Below are 21,021 nucleotides of genomic sequence, written 5' to 3' on the forward strand. Positions count from 1 at the left end.
CGTCCGTAGTACATCTTTGACTTCATCTCCAAAACCGCTGAACCAATTCAATGAAATTAGGCAGAAAGCTGCCATGGACAAATGTCAAAAAAAATTGTGAATTATATGGTCCCAAACCCCAAGGGGCCCTACAGAAAGGTGCAAAAGGAGCAACATTGACTAAAACTTCTAAAATATACTACTCAACTCCCATTTATGGTAGAATCAACTTCTTGTTTTTACAGATAGAAAGGTCTTTAGGTCCTTTTCCAAAATTGTGAATTTCATGACCCTGGGGAAGGGGTAAAGTTTGCTATAGTTTATTGAGAGAAATCACATTTTCAAGCATTATTTGTTCCAATTGTCATTGGAAATAATATAAACTTGGTTAGAGTTATCCGTATGGGATGCCTGTTGTAAACTACTTGTACATTGGCACTGGCTGACTCCTAGGGGCTTATGGTTGGGGCAAAAATATGAAGCTGCTGGTCAAGACCAAAATAAGGTAGAATCAAATACTCTTCATACAATGTGGATGGAAGTGTCTATACTATAGCTTATATAGGGAAATAGAGGATATCTAACAGTGTCTTCAGTAATACCAAATATATTTCACGAGTGGGGCTAATATTTTGATATTTTTTTGATATTAGCCACACGAGTGAAATATATTTGGTATTACTGAAGACACTGTTAGATATTCTGTTTATTACATTTTTTATCAACGAAAACCCTACCCCGTATGCTAACTAGGACTACAGCGATAATTTGTAAACAAAAAAAGTAGTTTCCCCTGTCCAGGTGCTGACATGTCTGTCAGGCCTTCTGATTGGTCAATTATTTTGGTATTTTCTAATCATTGATTTGATTGGTCAAATCAGCAAAAGTGATATTGTTCACTAGTGGAAAATATTATATTTGTCACTAGTGGAAAATATAACTTTTATAGAATGAATATTTTTTTATATTTCACTGGTAAAAATGTAATAAATAACAATTTTGACTATAAATATATCATTTGTTTTGATTTCTATTGGAATTCATTCTAACTTTGTTGACATTATCAGCATGGGATGACAACTTGATGGTATGTACATGTTGCCCCTGGGCTGATGGACGGGGTAAAAAACGATTAATTAAATCAGCTTAAATATTTCATGACTCAGGTGACTGTATAAGATCTGGATCTGTTTTCCCAAGGACCATGACATTGTATAACATATAGTTTCCATGCTCTTTTACGTTTTATGTAATATTACATTACCATATTGCTTTTCGTCCATTTTACAATATCATATATAATAAATCACGGTTCACTATTGCCCAAACCTGTTTTGTAGTTCTCCATTGCATGCTTTTGAGAGCTTACAAATAATTCAAACTTTTGGTTGAAGGTCACCGTTAGTATTTGAAGGTTCTTTATCTTTAGTATAAGTCGGCTAAAACATTTGGTTGATGTTTCTATACCTCTGTATCATCAAGCTAAAACTTGATGGTGATTCTATACCTTTAGAATGAATCAACTCACACCTTTGTTTGCTGGTTCTATAACTTAGTTATTGTCGGGTGCTGTGGTGCTGTATCCATTTCCAGCCAGCCAGTTGGATGTCATCAACTTTTCCCTTTAAAGTTCTCCTCTTTAAGTGAGAGATTCCTGGAACAAAGGCCCGATACTAATTAAGCCAGTTGTATGCCAGGGATGGATCGCTAGTTCAAAAGTTTGTTCAAATGACTGACCTGTGCCCTTATTCAAGGCCATATTAGGTTCAAATAAGCTTAAATATTTAAATTACTTCTTAATAAGCATGAGACCTACATACCTGATATTGAGCCCATAACATGCTGGGTGAAAGCTTCCAAGTTTGTTCAAATAAATGATATTAACTTACTTTCAAGGTCACATGGGTCAAATATGCTAAAATATTTGCATTTTCGCCTGTAGTATGCTAGGGTGAAGGATAAAAGATTTATTTTAATGCATTAACCTAGCCTTCATTCATTAGCTCACTTGTCCGAAGCTGAGCTTATGCCATACCGTGGTCTCCGTTGTCCGTCCATCCATCTTCCTGTCCATCCATCCGTCAACAGTTTAACAAAAACTACTTCTTCTTACTTACTGATTGGATTTTAACCTTATTCAACTTGTAGCATCTGTTAATGGTGGGGATTCAACACTGACAATAAAGTATAGTTCAAGGGAAATGACACACTATCTGTATATGTGTTCTGCTATCAATATATAAAAGGTGTTTTATTTCTCCTTGATACGAGTTCCTTCAACGATACTTAAATAAACATCTATGGATGTGTTAACTTATCATTTATAAACATCTTTACATACATCACAATAAAAATGTTGTTATGTCGTTGCACTTTCACCGTTTTCTGTTTTATGAAAATGTAAGTTTCCAAATTTTATATTGCAAATTATACCGGATGCACTTTATCTCAATTTGCTTTTAATCTTCTTTGCATCCAGAAAGGTAAATATAAATTAAGGGAAAATGTTGATTGCAATGCCTGGTACTATATGGCAGATCTGAAACTGGAACAAAAAGGTGTTTATAATTATAAATTGGAGTCTTTTGCCATAATCACTAAAATATTAAGGTAAACGATACAGGCCCTCTGAGTATATCGTTTATTCACAAAAATAGAAAGCTGAATCTCAGGCTTTAATCATATGCAGTCATTTGAATAAAATATTAAGTATACTTTGTAGGATAATCGTGTACGCTGTGATTTGGAGAGGGATTTTCAGGCAACACTCAGCACCATACAGGCTTACTGGACCATTCCGTCTGCCATCGAACACTACACTCCTGATGCACACTGGGCCATTGAGGAGGAAGATGCAGCAGGGGCAGGTAATTCAGTGCACAGTTATATTTCTTGTGTGACTACATTATATATACTGAAATTCTTGAAGATTGTTTGTAGGTGTGAAAATATTATCAAATATCCGCCAATATGACAGAGAGAGGCCATATAGCATACATGACTGTCCATCCCATATGTATGCACCTGTCTTATTCTGAGTCAATAACATTTCTTTAAAACATCTCAACGGATTTGTTTCATATCAAAAGTTTTGCACCTGATCACATTCTGGCGGTCAAGGTTAAAGGATCAAAGGTCATATTTAACCCCTGCTTAATGAATACAATATGTCGCGTACTGTGAACTTAAAATTGTCACTTTTCAGAAAATTACTCAACAGATGTGCTTCGTATTTAATTCATTACAAACATTTTTTACCAGTTGATTAAAATTAAGGAAGAAAGGAGGATATTTATTTTGTTCTTTTTAAGTTCCACCCTATAGTATTCAGCTTATTCTTGCTTGGAATGATCCTGAGATGGTCCTGACCAAGTGTTGTTATATTTCCGCAGCAAATGGCCATTGGTGCGGATGTTAGTATAGGGAAACTAACGGAGTGTTAAAACAAATAAGATGACAGTTATGGCAAACATTTTATAACATGTTTTTAGCCCCCCGCATTCCTGCAATGATCCTGAGATGGTCCTGACCAAGTGTTGTTATTTTTCAAGTAGCCCGAAAATCCAAGATAGTTGCCCTATCAGTCATCTTGAAAAACACATTTTCAACTTCGTTTCCAGTTCCAATAATGCCATCGAGATGAAACTTAGTGAGGATATCTAGGGAGGAAAGTCAACAAAGTGCTGTTATTTTTTAGCCTCATACAACTTTGACATGGCAAGCCACACCAGCTATTACCTGAAACATGATTGTACATTGATGGTTCTTCTGAAGTTTCACTTTTCAAGATTCTGCTCAATCTTGCATGAAATGATACTGTGATAGCCCTGATAAAGTTTCGTTATATTTCGGGTTGGTCTATAATCAAACATGGCTGCCATGTCCGCCATTTTGATAAACAGATGCTAAATTCTTAATCAAACATTACTGTCAAATTACTATTATCCAGATTAGAATGGATGTTATTTTCTTATATGGAGACAATATCACATTGATGCCTATCTATGATACTACTTTCATCTTCAATCTAATATGACGTTATAACATTCGCTTTAAATACATACTCAGGAAACTGTCCGTAATGTTTTTCGTAAATATGTAATATCATATTTACAAGAAAGCAACATCATTATCAACATGATAATATTTCAGTAATTAAGAGAAAGGAATTAGAATTGAAAAGGCATTTGAGACGTAGATAACTGCAAGGCTAAGGAAATCGAAAGTGGAATCAATTTTATTGGCCGGTTCTTGGCACAACTTTGACATGACATTAACAATCAAAGTGACAGGTAACGGCGGTGATATTCAGATATTATCAATAATCATGGATATGCCAAGTTGACGGTTTTTGCACTTAAAATGCTAACTATATATGAAACAAACGAACCATAAAATTGCATGTACATATACGAGAAGGCGAGGCCTCAACCTCAAGATAATGACGACACGTTCTGTCGATGAATATGACACATTTACTGCATAAAACTCTTTAAGAATAATATAACAACGGATTCTGATACAGAAATTATCTTCCAACTTATATTAATTACGAAAAATTAAATCAGATACAGAAATGATGTATTAAAACTGAAAGGTACTAAAATTGGTCATGTTTGGTTCAGTAGACAGATATATATTATGAACAATACTGGTTTGATTTTTGATAAAATCAGGGCAGTGTATTCTTCATCCTGATTATATTTCACCTGCGCCAGACTTCTTTTTGTTTAAACAATCAAAATAGTGATTTATTTATATTCAAGTTAAACCAGAAAACTGTCTGATTTAAGCTTTTTCACAATATTTTTTAAAAAACAATAACAAAGCGCTAATACAACGATACTTCCCATGACCAAAGGTTTACTACAATTGGTAATGCCGTGCTAATCTCCTATGTAACATTCCAATTTGGATAAATGTACTTCCAAAGCAAGGAAAATATGAAACGCTTTAGGTATTTGCATGATAATGATATAATACTTGTAACTGCCAGATATTTAACAGTTATGGAATCTTGTGATTTAGTATCATTAGTTGATCAATGTTGGAAACTGGCAATAAAAAAGGACTGTGCCTTCCCATGTGTTCTGGTTGGAATTTGGAAGCAAAGCTTGAACTTTTCTTTTCCTGTTAACTGAATTATTCGATGAAGATACGGTCTTTTTCTGGTTGTTATTCTTTATCACATTGTTCACAATAACTATACCAGGAGCACATTCCTTCTCGTATAAAGATTTCATAACATCAAACGATTCCTGAACAAAAAGACTATAGTTTTTATTTTAAGTACTTGGTTGTTTAGTTAGTACAGATTCAATAGGGTACATTCATAACTCTGGCCTTTATTAACAGGTCTAGTTTTGACATTTGATATTTTTTATAATGTACCAGCATAATAAGTTGAGATAGCTCGTAAAAAGAGGTTACACAACTAGTGGTTGGTGGATATGAAATTTATTTCACTCGATTAAGCTATGTTTTAAAGTTACAAAAGACACGAGTTTTAGTCAATATCAATTGCAGCTCAGCTTCGAGTTCTTGACCAATCAAAAGACCGGAAGGTTATAGTCCACTGGTGGAATATAACAATTATCCAACAGTCGGCTCATTTATACAATGGCCTGAGAGTAGAATAACACAGAATATTGTGGTAGAATCGAACATAAGAATATAAGTGCATATTGGAAAGTTGGCATAAATAAGATCACTGTATAATAATAACTGATGAAATCAAATGGAAACGTGGCAAGTCTTATTTCGCGTATGTAAATAAGGTGAACAGATGACGGCCATGAACCGGTGATGTGACGTCATTCGATTATTGATGACGTTAATAACAATTGCAGTTCGGGTCAAAGTTCGAATTCTTGGCGAATCAAAAGACCGGAGGGTCATATCCATATTCCACTAGTGGAATGTAACATATATTTATCCAACAGATGGCACATGTATACAATGGCTTGAGAGTGGAATAACACCGCGTATTGTGGTAAAAAGCGGCTCTTAACGTTTAACATTATGTCCAATTCATACATTCCTAAATCTAAAATAACCTTACTTCAAACTTAAAAAGTTACTTTTTTTACTTAGATGATACTGTTTGTTTAGAGTACAAACAGTACTTGGATTTCACAAGTTACACCACAAGTTACACTTCTGGATTCAACTCAAACTTGCATGAAATGATTATGAGATGGTTTTGACCAAGTGTTGCTATTTTTGGGTTTTCTCAATGATCCAAGATATCTGCCATATCCAGCATACAGTATTGCACAATCTCAATCATTGTCAGTTCCACTTTACTGCTACTGAATATGTATGTAGCAATAATATATGGGTATGTTTAAGTATTTAAGTTGAACGTTAGGGTACATACACCTCTTGTTTTCCTCTACCAACACTTGATATGTAATTTTCTTTTAACAGGCCAAAAAGGGCCACTGAGCTTTTGCCTAGGTACAGCATCCATCATCTGTCCGGCCATCCTTCCGTCCTCATTCGTGTATCTACATTTTCTTTAGGTTGCTACGTATTCAAGAATGCATGACTAAATTTTGATGAAATTTGGTCAGGACCATTGTTACACAGAGAGGGAATTAAGCTCTCCTAAAGCTGGAGAGTTGGTGCCAAATAGGAGAAAAAGACAAATCATTTCAATTGCTACTATCCTGAATGCACGAACAAAAATATTATGTTGATGAAATCTAATCTGGATCATGGATCATTTTTAGATAAAAATGATCCACTGTTGTATAAACAGAAGGGTTGGCTTCTTGGAGCTTGAGGTATTTTTTTGGGAAAACAAAATTAAATTCTTTAAATTGCTACTAGTCCAGTGTTCTATAAAAAGAGGGTATAGTTCTCCCGGGGCTGGAGGAGTGCTGCCCAATATGGGAAATATATATCAATCCTTTAAATAGCTACTTGTTCTGAATGCCTGAACAGATTTTAATTAAATCTAATCCGGAGAATTAATACGCAAATAAGATCCAATGTTGTATAAATATAGGATATAGCTCCCTTTGGGCTGGTCTCAATATCAGACAAAGCGTTAAAAGAGGTGGTGGGGCTACCCTAGGGTCAGAGAGGTGGGATTACCTTAGGTCCAGGGAGGTGAGCTACCCTAGGTCCAAAGAGGAGGGGCTACAAAGGAGAGATGTAGCAAAACTCTTCACATTTTTTTCTTCTTTAATATTGACATAATTTGGTACAGATTTCTTTTTAACAATTGTTGGGAGGGATCGCTCAAAAAGAAGGAAAATTTTTGTAATGTTACTGATCAAATATCCAGGTGAGTGATGGAGGCCCTCTTGGCCACTTGTATCAATCTTGCCACAAACATCAACTCTACATTGTATATGTATGTTCACAATTTTTCGAATAACTTGATTAAAAACGTTTACACAGTTTTGCCAGTAAGTATATTTATAATATCTATAATGCTTGATTTTTGCAAGGATATAGTGAATGAATTCTCATAGATTACTATAGTATGTGAACACATGTGACAATATGTGTTTATGTAATAGGAAAGAATATTTCAGTTTATTATCTGTTTTGGCCTTAAACAAACATCATGATTTGACATACTTTATAGCAACATTTGATCTTGATTTGACAGGTATTTGGTCAATGGTACGTGATTTTGAGCACCTATCAACATCATATGAAGCAGAGGCAAATGACCTCTCCCTACTGCCTGGAAGGTCATACCGTGTTTCTTTGAAACTGTGTGCTGGCCTGACCTGTTACGCACCTGTATATACTGATGGTGTCTTGATCCTCGCCAATCCACCAGTCGCTGGCAACCTGATGGTTAATCATCTAAACTATACTGTCGGTGGAGGTGTGGAAAAGGTTTGTACTTGTTTAAATGTAACAGTAATTTTGTTTAAAAGCTGTCAATTTTAAGCAAAATGTCATGGCTTTGATTTAGCAATGACATGATCTGATAGTCAAAATGGCAGCTTTATGAACATCATAATCTTAACATTAACTATCATTAAGTCTAGAATTGTGTAATATTGTGATCAGCGGATTCATAACAAACATCATTATTTTTGTCGTTATTTCATTGCTCAAGGAATATTCAAGTATGTAAGAGTGGTCGCTATGTTTTAGTAGCAACAGCGACAACGTTGTGAAACTGGACTGTGGTGCTATTTTCTTGGCAGTGACACTGACAGTGTTGTAATCAACAATATTTTAAAGTTGTGTTTTTAGCTCACCGGTTACAAGTAACCGTGAGCTAATGCTGTACCCCCGGCGTCGGCGTCGAAGTCCGATCCCACTTTAAAGTTTTTGGGATCAGTTGTCGGAAAGCTTGTAAGTCCAAAAGTATACACCTCACTCATTTTTAAGTTTGTTTATACATTCATTAGAGGTCAGGGAGTGATGTTATGGCAAAATCATGTAGAAAAAAAATGTGATTTTTTCGCATTTTACCATTTTGTGGACTTAATTGTTTTGGCACCAAAAGACGCTTAAAGCTTTTGAGGTACGTTTATGGAAAGCCTGTACGTCCACACCCTTCTAATTTGGTTTAAACATCCATTAGAGGTCTGGGAGCGATATTATGTGACGTAAAATTTCAAAATGATGAATGCTTAGTGTGAATGCTGCTGACGGTGACATAAAGACATACAAAATGAATGTTTTGTGTGATTGCTGCCGCCGGTGAGCTTTCGCAATCATTGAAGGTATCAGAGGTATCAATTTGTTCATACCCATATTGGAATGAACTTTTTAATAGAACACATGTATTTTCCTCCTTTACAGAAAGATTCATTTTGCGGTATCTTGGTGAATTTTGAGAATTCGTGATTTTGCAAAATTTGATACTTATTTTACAACGCAAAATTTCACATATCTACAATGTGTAAAGGGGGCAACCATACAATTACTAAAATATGTTCGGGTTGTTTTTGAAAACAAATACTGCAACCTTAGGAAGTTACCATAACGCAGGTCTATACAAACAGGTGGGACATAAAATGACTTGTAATTGTTCCGTCAAATCTATGAAGGAAATCTCATGCTGTCATAGTTGACACTGCACTTAGATAACAGACAAGAGTTTTCCTCTTGATCATCATCCCTGGTAGTTTGATTATCATCACTCGTAATTTGACAATCATCACTCGTAGTTTGACCATCGCTCGTAGTTTGACCATCAATACTCGTAGTTTGACCATCAACACTTGTAGTTTGTTCACTATTACTCGTAGTTTTATCACCATCACTCGTAGTGTGATCATTATCACTCATAGTTTTATCATCATAAATCGTATTTTGACTATCATCATCCTGTTTTTTTTAGTAAAATCTTTTTATTCAGGCAAAACATGTTCATATTACAAATATAACCTCTCACAGGAGTGCTTGCACACGTCATTCTACTATCATCATTCTTAGTTTGACCATCATCATGATGTCATGGGTAAATAAGGGTTAAGAATCTTGATCGTCTGAATTATCTTGGTTGTCAGAGGATTTACATCATAACCAACAGTATCACTATACTTAATGAGTTTATATTCTACAATCGTTCTTGGTTCTTCATAGTCAGGTGACAGATAAGACATTTATGGGCATTTTGTTTGTATTTTTTTTTTTTTTTTTGTGAAATAACCATAATATTCGAAAGGTACATGTTGGTGAAGTCATGACGGTGGTCATAATTAGTGGTCTTTGTGTACATGTTGGTGACCATTTACTCCAAGTTTCCCCTGGCATCATGTCCAAGCTAAAGGTTTACATTCAGAACTACATAAAGTCATCTATACCAAAATAGATACATAATAAATCAATATATTTGATACTTATCCGATTTCATGTATATTGTTCTCTATGATTGTAGCTTTATAATTGAATTAAAATTCTTTATTTTTCAAGTGGTTGTCCAACTTATTTAAAAATATAAATTTATATATTACTTATCGCTGATACTACATGTTCTGGCATTTCATTCCAAATTATTACTGTTCTGATTCTTAGCATGTTAGTATGGTGTTTGTTACTATAGGTTTCTATTCTTTTGTAGTTAATTGTACAAATGGACCGCTTTTACGACCCTGACATTCCTGATCCTACAGCCAAATTTGAGGCTATAGAGAAATATGAATGGGCAATAACTGATAACTCTGTCCGCGGCAAGATCTTCACAAAATGGACAGATCTCACCACATTCACGATTGGCACGAGCAAGGTATAGACTCTGATTGAAATCTTAATAAAAAAAACAATTCTTGTTCTTCAAAATAATGGTATATGTTTATGCTATCTACAAAAGTGAAATTGACATATTGAAAAATATTACTATATTTGAAATGTGATCAGGAATTTATAGAATCGTTGACACTCTTTTTTAAATCAATATCGTAATTCTGGATGATCGCAGACATATGCTAAATCTAGAGTGAGGCAATTCTTGTAGAAATAATGTAAATGGTTATATATAGTATTAAAACAACATTGGTGTGCTGCAGCTTACCTTCGAACTGACGCTGACTGGTGTGATGGACTTCTCAAGATGTAAGCGTCTTTCTGTCCGGGGCTACAACAAAGCTAAGTTGTGGTCAGTGGTGTCCAGCGAGATCCTCGATTGCAAAGCCTTTGATCCAATACTCATCAAACCAAACACACTGATAGATGTGGTGGGGGAGCAGAAATATGATGAGAGTAAGTGTCCCTGGTGATGTAATAAATGACATCTGTATTCAATTCATTAGCTGCATTTGGTCAAGATCCATTGCACATTGTCTATTATATAGATCATAAACTTCTACTGTACATTGAGCTTTGAATAACCCATTAGGACAATTTAGCATATTTCAACTGGTCTGTAATATTATTGACAGATTGGTGAAGATTATAGATCAAGGGTCACATGTAAATGCCTGAAACGTATTAGTTGTATATAGCAATAGCTTATACACTCATATCTATTTCTGGTTTTAAGCCAATCATGTAATCCAAAATTAATATATTTACCTGCAAATAGTTTTTCCCCACAAATAAGTATCCTTCATTATTTTTGCAAAATCATCCATTTTAGAATAGTGTATGCTTAAAGCTCTCCCAAAATTTCAAATAAACTAGGGAAGGGGCTTATTTGAGGGTAAATAAAGTATGATGTATTAATTATTGTGAAGATTTATTGAATGAAGAAAAGTTAATAGATGTTATAGTTAGAATACTGAGAGTACTGTAGTGTTACAACTTTCAAAAATTAAGAGGTTTTTTTTGTATATTGCCATATTAAGATTAGATTATAGAAATATTAACCATGGATATATAGTTATTTTGCATCCAAACCTGAAGCAGACATTGTCCATTCTTCCATTAAGAGCTGAAATTAGAATTCCTATTTCACATGAATCATTTATATCATAACTGTAGTAAATTATACATATATGTTATTACATCACAGTACAACTACGACAGGAAATTCAAATCTTTAGTACGCTGATACAATTCTCACTTACCATTTTATGACATTCTTTCTGTTAGCCAAATCCTTGTTTCCAATTATATACAACAAATCCTGATCGGAGATTCCTTCGAAGCTTTCTGACTTCGAATACCAACTACCACAACAAGCTAAAGATACTGTTTGCAAATCACGATCGGAAATAGTTTATTTGCATCTACATAGAGAGTAAAGTAACTTTGAACTATTTATTACTCGGCTAAAATGAACACTGCAGACGATAGTCAGGGGGATTTCTAGGCGTACAGAAAAGTCGAGATGTCATTGATTCCAAGTGTGTTTTGGGGATTATGTAATAAAACAAGTATATCATGGTAGTCTACAATAGTCCAGAATTTTTTAACCTCGGTACTGGTAATAGAACGATGTTCTTCTTTCTCATTTTAAACTAACACAAGTAGGTTTATATGTACCTTGGCCAATATGAAACTGGCCTGTACTGGTTTAAACACAGTTATGATACCTTGATTTTCTTAGTTATGAATAGTTTGCGGAATATTATGATACTTAACAAAAATAATATCAATATAATTGCAGGTTTGCCATCATAGGTATCACATACATGAACATTATCATGTTGGCTAGTTTACCTAAATTTATGAAAGTGTCAGGGGTAAAACTGACTTTAATTTCATATTCTCTAAGAATGCAATAGCATTAGCTATCCACACCTCTTCTAATATTTAGCACTATAAACTAAATTACGACTAATTGCAGCTGGTGCCCTGAAGAATGGCTATGGTGAAGAAATCTTCCTCCAGCAGAATGCCTTGTGGGAGATTAGCGATGTGGACTACACTCCCTACTCAAATATCCTCTCTGCAGTTTGGCCTGATCTGAGACACAGAAATTACACCTTTGCTGTACTGAAAGGCGTAGCAGTAGATGCAACAACGTATTACCTCCCTACAAATGTTCTCACTTTGCCTGACCCTTGTTCACATCCTGACAGTATCCAATGTGGCCAAACAGGTATTCTATATCCAAGCATCCCTTGCAAACATAAGTGTGCAGCAATATAGGTGCAATAAACCCCGGTAGTAGCTAGCCCCCCTACACTTGAGCTTGTAGCAGTATACCCCAGTTGTGACCCAACCCCGTACATATGAGTGTGTAGCAGTATATCCCGGTAGTGGCTCGCCCCCAACATATTAATAAGTAGCAGTATATCCCGGTAGTGGCTCGTCCCCTACATATTAATACGTAGCAGTACAACCCGGTAGTGGCTCGCCCCCAACATATTAATAAGTAGCAGTATATCCCGGTAGTGGCTCGTCCCCTACATATTAATACGTAGCAGTACAACCCGGTAGTGGCTCATCCCCTACATATTAATAAGTAGCAGTATATCCCGGTAGTGGCTCGTCCCCTACATATTAATACGTAGCAGTATATCCCGGTAGTGGCTCGTCCCCTACATATTAATAAGTAGCAGTATATCCCGGTAGTGGCTCGTCCCCTACATATTAATAAGTAGCAGTATATCCCGGTAGTGGCTCGTCCCCTACATATTAATAAGTAGCAGTATATCCCGGTAGTGGCTCGCCCCCAACATATTAATAAGTAGCAGTATATCCCGGTAGTGGCTCGTCCCCTACATATTAATAAGTAGCAGTATATCCCGGTAGTGGCTCGCCCCGAACATATTAATACGTAGCAGTATATCCCGGTAGTGGCTCGTCCCCTACATATTAATAAGTAGCAGTATATCCCGGTAGTGGCTCGTCCCCTACATATTAATAAGTAGCAGTATATCCCGGTAGTGGCTCGTCCCCTACATATTAATAAGTAGCAGTATATCCCGGTAGTGGCTCGCCCCCAACATATTAATAAGTAGCAGTATATCCCGGTAGTGGCTCGCCCCCAACATATTAATAAGTAGCAGTATATCCCGGTAGTGGCTCGTCCCCTACATATTAATAAGTAGCAGTACAACCCGGTAGTTGCTCGGCCCCAACATATTAATAAGTAGCAGTACAACCCGGTAGTGGCTCGGCCTCCTCATATTAGTGTGTAGCAGTATATCCCGGTAGTGGCTCGCCCCCTACATATTAATAAGTAGCAGTATATCCCGGTAGTGGCTCGCCCCCTACATATTAGTGTGTAGCAGTACAACCCGGTAGTGGCTCGGCCTCCTCATATTAGTGTGTAGCAGTACACCGACGTAGTGGCTCGCCCCCTACATATTAGTGTGCTGCAGTATATAACCCGGTTGCGTCTCGCCCCCATCATATTAATGAATACAGGTATACCCAAGTAATGGCTCCCCCCCCCCCCCCCCCCCCCCCCCCTACATATTACTGTGTAACAGTATATCCCGTACTGGCCAACCCCTTTCATATAGGTGTGTAGCAGTGTACATGGTAGTGGCCCCAACCATTACATATTAATATGTAGCAATATACCCCGGTAGGGGCTCGCACTCCTTTTATCAATGTGCAGCAGTATACCCCGATAGTGGCCAGCCCTCCTTATATCAATGTGCAGCAGTATACCCCGGTAGTGGCTCGCCCTCCTTATATCAATGACTAGCAGTATACCCCCGATAGTGGCTCGCCCTCCTTATATCAATGAGTACCAGTATACCCCGGTAGTGGCTCGCCCTCCTTATATCAATGTGCAGCAGTATACCCCGGTAGTGGCCAGCCCTCCTTTTATCAATGTGCAGCAGTATACCCCGATAGTGACCAGCCCTCCTTATATCAATGTGCAGCAGTATACCCCGATAGTGGCCAGCCCTCCTTATATCAATGTGCAGCAGTATACCCCGGTAGTGACTCGCCCTCCTTTTATCAATGTGCAGCAGTATACCCCGGTAGGGGCTCGCCCTCCTTTTATCAATGTGCAGCAGTATACCCCGATAGTGGCCAGCCCTCCTTATATCAATGTGCAGCAGTATACCCCCGAAGTGGCCCGCCCTCCTTATATCAATGTGCAGCAGTATACCCCGGTAGTGGCTCGCCCTCCTTATATCAATGTGCAGCAGTATACCCCGGTAGTGGCTCGCCCTCCTTATATCAATGTGCAGCAGTATACCCCGGTAGTGGCTCGCCCTCCTTATATCAATGTGCAGCAGTATACCCCGGTAGTGGCTCGCCCTTCTTATATCAATGTGCAGCAGTATACCCCGGTAGTGGCTCGCCCTCCTTATATCAATGTGCAGCAGTATACCCCGGTAGTGGCGCATCCCCTACACATTCTAATGTAGATCAGTATACCCCGGTACCCGGTAGTGGCCTACCCCCTACATATTAAAGTGTAGCAGTATGACCCAGTAGTGGAAATAGCTCGATCACACACACACACACACACACACACACACATTATTTTTTATAGCAGTTTACCTCGTTAGTGTCTCCGACCCCCCCCCCCCCCCCCCCCCCATTTTAATGTGTACGAATATACTCCGGAGAGTAGTCCCTCACCACCTATATATATATATATATTAGTATGTTGCAGTATACCAGGGTAATTACTTAATGGCTTTCCCACATTTTAGTATGTCGTTCAAAATGGCGCAGCTATATCAGCACCACCATTTTGGCTCCCAGTATAGCAACTCCAATATTTCCATTGCCTATATTGCTCAATACCCAGTTATGATAGAATCAAATACTCTTCATAGATGGAATGGTCCTCAGTTGTTTTGTTTTCCTGGGGTGTTGAAGATAATAGAAATAATAGAAATTGTACATCAGTGGCTTATGGTGAAGCATTGAGTTTCTGCATATACGACGTTTTGCCCTTTTTCCCGGCAGGTTATTGGTTATTGGTATAGACAAAGGACACCACGCATTGACATACGCTCTCTTGTCCTTAAATTGTTTATAATCCCAAATTCGAGACAGTGTTATGATGTGTCATCACGATGGAGCTGGAATCAATATCAAAGAAGATTGAATTGATGTTAATCCGAATTACATGTATATCACTATGTTTTATAGGACATCAGGTTAACTGAAATATCTTGTCTTTGTAGATAAGGAATATGTGAATGTCAAGTTTGGTTCTGGCGAGCTTGAGCATGGATCAAGATATATCGTATGTCTACACGCTGATAGTACTGTCATACAGCAGGAAACCTGGACCCAGATACTGGAGGCTGTCAGTGTGTGTAGTGATGGTGTGGTGGTGGACCTGACCCCGCCGTCTGCTGGTAGTGTGTGGATTGGACATGTCCCTGGCAGTATGTACCAGGTAATTATATGCACAAATGGGTCATTTGATTGTAATTGCGAAAACAATCTCCATTTTAATACCTATTAATATAATAGAATCAGATACTGAGTCTTAAAACGTACATCACACCCAGCCAGGTTCCAAATTATGTCCGGTAAAATCAGGCTCCCACTACGTCCAACCAAATCCTGAAAAATCAGGTTCCCTCTACATCAGACTACGTCAAGTAAAATCAGGTTCCCACTTCATCCAACCATGTCCAGTAAAATCATGTTCCCATTACAGCCATAACCAATTATTAATGAGGAGTTTATTGATACAGTAGAAGCATAGCACAGAGAGGATGGTTATTTTGTTCTCAGTGTATTGTCGCTGCTTTTTACTACTTCTTAAAGTTCTCAGAATGACTTCTCTACGTCTACCACATAAAGTTGTCAATACGTTCAGGTAGTGCTTATTATGTTTACAATAAGTCAGCAGCTGGTTCCACAACCATATGTCTATGATGAAACATTCATATTCTAGGAAGGAGACAACCTCATCTAATTTGGTTGTGCCCTCGGTTTTATGATAAGTATAGGTCAAACTGGTCTAAGTTTACTGTGCCCTTGGCTTTTTGATAAGAAGAATAAGACAGCCGGGTCTATGTTTAGTGTGCCCTTGGCTTTCTGATAAGTATAAGAAGACGACATAGTCTAAGATTGCTGTGCCCTTGGCTTTTTGATACTTAGAGGAAGACAACCTAATCTTGGTGAATTTTACTTTAAAACCCTACTCCTCCTTAACCATTGAGTGGATTACATTCAAATTCGTTATGAAACATTATTGGGAAAGGCTGTCATATTTTTAGCTCACCTGGTCCGAAGGTGTGACATTCAAATTTGGTGTAAAAAATCATTGGTCTAGGATGATCATTTTTTAATAAATGAGGCTGATGTAACCCTTCGGCCCAAAAGGGGAACTTCAGTGATTTTTTTTTAAACTCTACTCCTCCTTAATGCCTTGATATTTAGTATGAAACATCATTGAGGAAGGCCAATCATAATTGATATAAATGATGCTGCTCCAACCCAGAGGGAGAAAGGAACATTGCTTGTAAATTGGAATTAGCTGAAATCTTGCTTTAAAATGCTACTCCTCCTTAATGCCTTTATGGACTAAATCCAGATTAAGTCAGAAGCATAATTAGAGGCGGGCAATCATAATTTATATAAATGAGGCTTGTCGGACCCCTGGAGACAGAGTGTTGATCAGGCTCCAAAACAGTAACTTGGCTGAAATGTAAATGCTACTTTTCTTCCAAGTCAAAATGGGAAAAAAAATTATCTGAAACAATACTGGCTGTGATGAAGGGGTTTGAAGTTTTCTTTACTCCTATACTTTCATAAATTGAAGGCTTGAAAAAAATGGTTAAATGCTTTGGATATCTTACTGTTAACAACCCCACAGGGATGATGATTGGAGCATATCTATGAATATATCTTCGCTTACGTTTTAAAGACAAAAGCCATCTGTACATAAGAACTCAGGTGAGTGTTAAAATAAAAAACAACCTGGGTGTTTTGTTGCATTTGTGTAATTGTTTTATTGCAGGGTATGATGCAAGAATCCAGATATGACTTAAATTCATTATCACTGAGACTCATTTCAGGAAAAAGCCCATAAATTCCTATCAAAATGGCTGGCATTCATATATTCTTTTGCTTGCAGACAACACTGACAGATATTTATGTGAACTGGGAAACGTTTGTAGATGTAGAGGAACTCGGCACCACACCACATTCTACAGGCATCCAGGCTTACAATGTTAGCATAGGTAAGGACCTCATATTAACTTTAAGCTTTAACTATAGATATTCATAAGTAATATCTGAGACATGCGGGTCTTACGGCGCATACTTTGTGAATAATATCATATTAATCATAGACCATATTTATAGATGTGCATATGATACCAGACATATGGTATTGTTAACTTTGGTAAGGATATCATATTAATTATATACCAAATTCATAGGTTTGTTTAGTCAACTGACCTGATTTGTCAGGATGACTTATAGTTATCGTGCTTCTTCCGTAATCATGCATCGTGTGTCTTCCGCCGTGCATAAACGTTTTACATTTCAATCATCTTCTGATGTTTCACTGGTGTGGTTAAGGAAAAGCTTACATGGAATGACCCTGAGGTCGTACTGACCTGGTGTTGATATCTTTCAGCTCAGTCCAAAATCTAAGATGGTCCCCATGGCAACCATCTTGAAAGACTCATTTTAAACTTTTCCAATCCCAGGCCTCTTGTTAGTAATACAAGACATACGATCTTACAGCGTTTTAAGGATATGATATTAAATCATAGACCATATTTATAGAATTGTAATAAATACCTGAGACATGTGGTAGCGTATAAGGATATCATATTATTTATAATTAATTATAGACCATTAAGCACAGAAATCAACTTGTTTACAGGGACAACTGCAGGGGGTAATGATATGGTAGACTTTACTGATGTAGGAACAGCCAACCATGTTGCTTTTCACAGCCTACAACTCCAGAATGGCCACACCTACTATGCTACGGTAACAGGTATCTACGCCTTAGTATATTTATATATACATATACACCTCTCAGTATCTTCATATATATATATTAATAATAATATAAAAAACAAACAAGAAAATCACAAGCGATTTCACATGCTTTGAGAGCAAGCTCTTCAGGTGTAATATATATATATGAATACAACTTTCAGTATCTCCATATATATTAATTAATGCTTATAATTTTCCACAGTTGATGAATATACTTGCTTTACATTAATGTTATAAAAAAGGATTGGCTGGGAAATTGACTTGTATCTGATCTTTGTTCAGTAAAAAAAATCCTATAAAATATGGGTTTTTTTCAAAATACAACAATTTCTAGGCAAGAATTTTGTTTTTGAACACTTTTTTTCAGTTGTTTATCAGTAAATTGTCACAATATTGAATTGAAAATCATTCTAGATTATATTTGTTTTATTTTAATCTGTTAATCTTTCACTGTAGCTATGGACTTTGCTGGGAGGACAACTACAAAGACAAGTCCTGGTGTTATTGTTGATGTGACTCCACCCCTGAAAAGTGACAAGCCAATCGTAATTGATCGACACTTCAGCTCTCGTACTGGAGTAGGGGCCTGGTGGGATATTTTTTTCGTGCTTTTCTTTTATCATTTCCATTGTTAATATAATTACAATTACACAAGATATATCAGTATGTTACCTATATTAGCCAAATATATATTTACAATAACAAAAGACGTATCAGCATGTTACCTATATTAACCAAATATATAATTACAATTGCAATAGATATATCAGCATGTTACCTATATTAACCAAATATATAATTACAATTGCAATAGATATATCAGTATGTTACCTATATTAACCAAATATTTTTCATGTGTATTTACAGCTGGATGGAAGTTTTCAGTGACCATGAAAGTGGGATACAAAAGTACATGTGGGCTATAGGTTCAGAACCCGGCTACGATGATATTCTATCATACACAGATGTTGGAGATATTGTATGTGCTGTCCAGGATGAAACTATTGTCCTGGAATTCCATGAAGGACATGCCTACTACATAACAATCAGGGTAAGGCTACTAGGGGTGGGTGGTATTATTGAAAAATCAGTATGTTGCAATACGGCTAGTTCAATACAATATACACAAACGTTAGTCAATGTATCAATATAACTTGACAACCATTTTGTTGTCTGTTTACATGGTAAAAACAACGAGAAATGAGATTTATAAGGTCATCTGATATTTCAATAGACATGAACTATGTCTGGTACAGATATCATTCTATTTATCCAATAACCACGCTTGTTTCACAACTGATATGGCACGTGATAAAATGCGTAGCAGTGTGTTATTGTTTTTGTTTACACACCGCAGTGTGTAACCACTTTTTAAGCATCCGATTGGTCATTTGTGACCTCCAACGAATCTGATTGGCTAACCTCTGGCCTTTGACCACGGACTATTTTTACTACTCTCACTTATCTTCTCTTTTTTTTGCCGTCTGTCTTCAAAAGATCAGCATGGACACGTTTTGTTGATTTTTTGGTGCTCAACATTAGCATATTAAACTGGGTGAGAGGGGTTCCCGGGTGTCCTCATGGAAATGTCGATTAATCTGGGGTTTGAGTCGTACGAAATATAATTTGATGGTAAAATAGACGACGGAAGCGAGATATTGCATCGATTGTAGGCCTACAAGTAGCGAATGAAAACGAACAAATGTTATACAAAATGGTTAAATCGCTGCCTCTAAATCGTAGTCATTTGAAGGACCGATAATTGAATCTGAAAATGATTAGTCTAATATTAGAGCGGTGACGTTAAACTTCGCAATGACGGTGTCGTCTTCGAATAATTCGAGCGGAGTTATTTAAACAAGTTACCTATTAATAAATTACACCACAGATACAAGGACTTTCAAACTTATATTTCGTTTTGTAAAATAATATCATTTACAAATATAGTACAGAAGATATGAGTCGTGCATCTAAAATAGATGATAAGCTTTCGTTCATAACGACCTATATTTTGTCCCGTAGTGATTTGGGAGAATTTGAACTTGACATGCTTACATTTGTAAGTAAAGAAGTTATGGGATAAACAAGTTTTCCTACTCGTGACGATTGTTTATCATTTTTATCCAACTCGGGTTAGTTAATTTTCTAATTTTGAAAAGTTAAATTGGAAAATTAACTAACTCGAGTTGGATAAAAATAATAAACAATCTCCACTCGTTGGGGAACCTCTATATATACATATTTCAATAGACATGAACAATGGCTGATACAGATATCTGACGTAATTCAATAGACATGAACTATTGAATGTATACATCTACATATATCTGTTTGGACGTATTGTAATAGCCTTGAACTATAGCTGGTACAGATATCTGTTTAGACGTATTGCCATAGCCTTGAGCTATAGCTGGTACATATATCTGTTTAGACGCATTGTAATAGCCTTGAACTATAGCTGGTACATATATCTGTTTAGACGTATTGCCATAGCCTTGAGCTATAGCTGGTACATATATCTGTTCAGACGTATTGTAATAGCCTCGAGCTATAGCTGGTACATATATCTGTTTAGACGTATTGTAATAGCCTTGAGCTATAGATGGTACATATATCTGTTTGGACGTATTGTAATAGCCTTGAAATATAGCTGGTACAATATATATGTTCAGACGTATTGTAATAGCCTTGAGCTATAGCTGGTACATATATCTGTTCAGACGTATTGTAATAGCCTTGAGCTATAGCTGGTACATATATCTGTTTAGACGTATTGCC

General features: G+C 36.7%; 1 protein-coding gene across 1 annotated transcript in view; it reads left to right on the plus strand.

Moving 5' to 3' along the window:
* LOC117335547 overlaps positions 1-21,021 on the plus strand; it is an 83,619-nt gene that overhangs the window by 25,002 nt on the left and 37,596 nt on the right. The window contains 10 exon segments of the mRNA XM_033895619.1: positions 2,702-2,846; positions 7,604-7,839; positions 10,025-10,189; positions 10,470-10,662; positions 12,191-12,445; positions 15,453-15,670; positions 17,363-17,468; positions 18,122-18,238; positions 18,700-18,832; positions 19,111-19,294. Of these exon segments, the coding sequence (XP_033751510.1) occupies positions 2,702-2,846; positions 7,604-7,839; positions 10,025-10,189; positions 10,470-10,662; positions 12,191-12,445; positions 15,453-15,670; positions 17,363-17,468; positions 18,122-18,238; positions 18,700-18,832; positions 19,111-19,294 (1,752 nt within the window).

The sequence above is a fragment of the Pecten maximus genome, chromosome 10 (genome assembly GCF_902652985.1).
Source record: "Pecten maximus chromosome 10, xPecMax1.1, whole genome shotgun sequence".
NCBI lineage: Eukaryota > Metazoa > Mollusca > Bivalvia > Pectinida > Pectinidae > Pecten > Pecten maximus.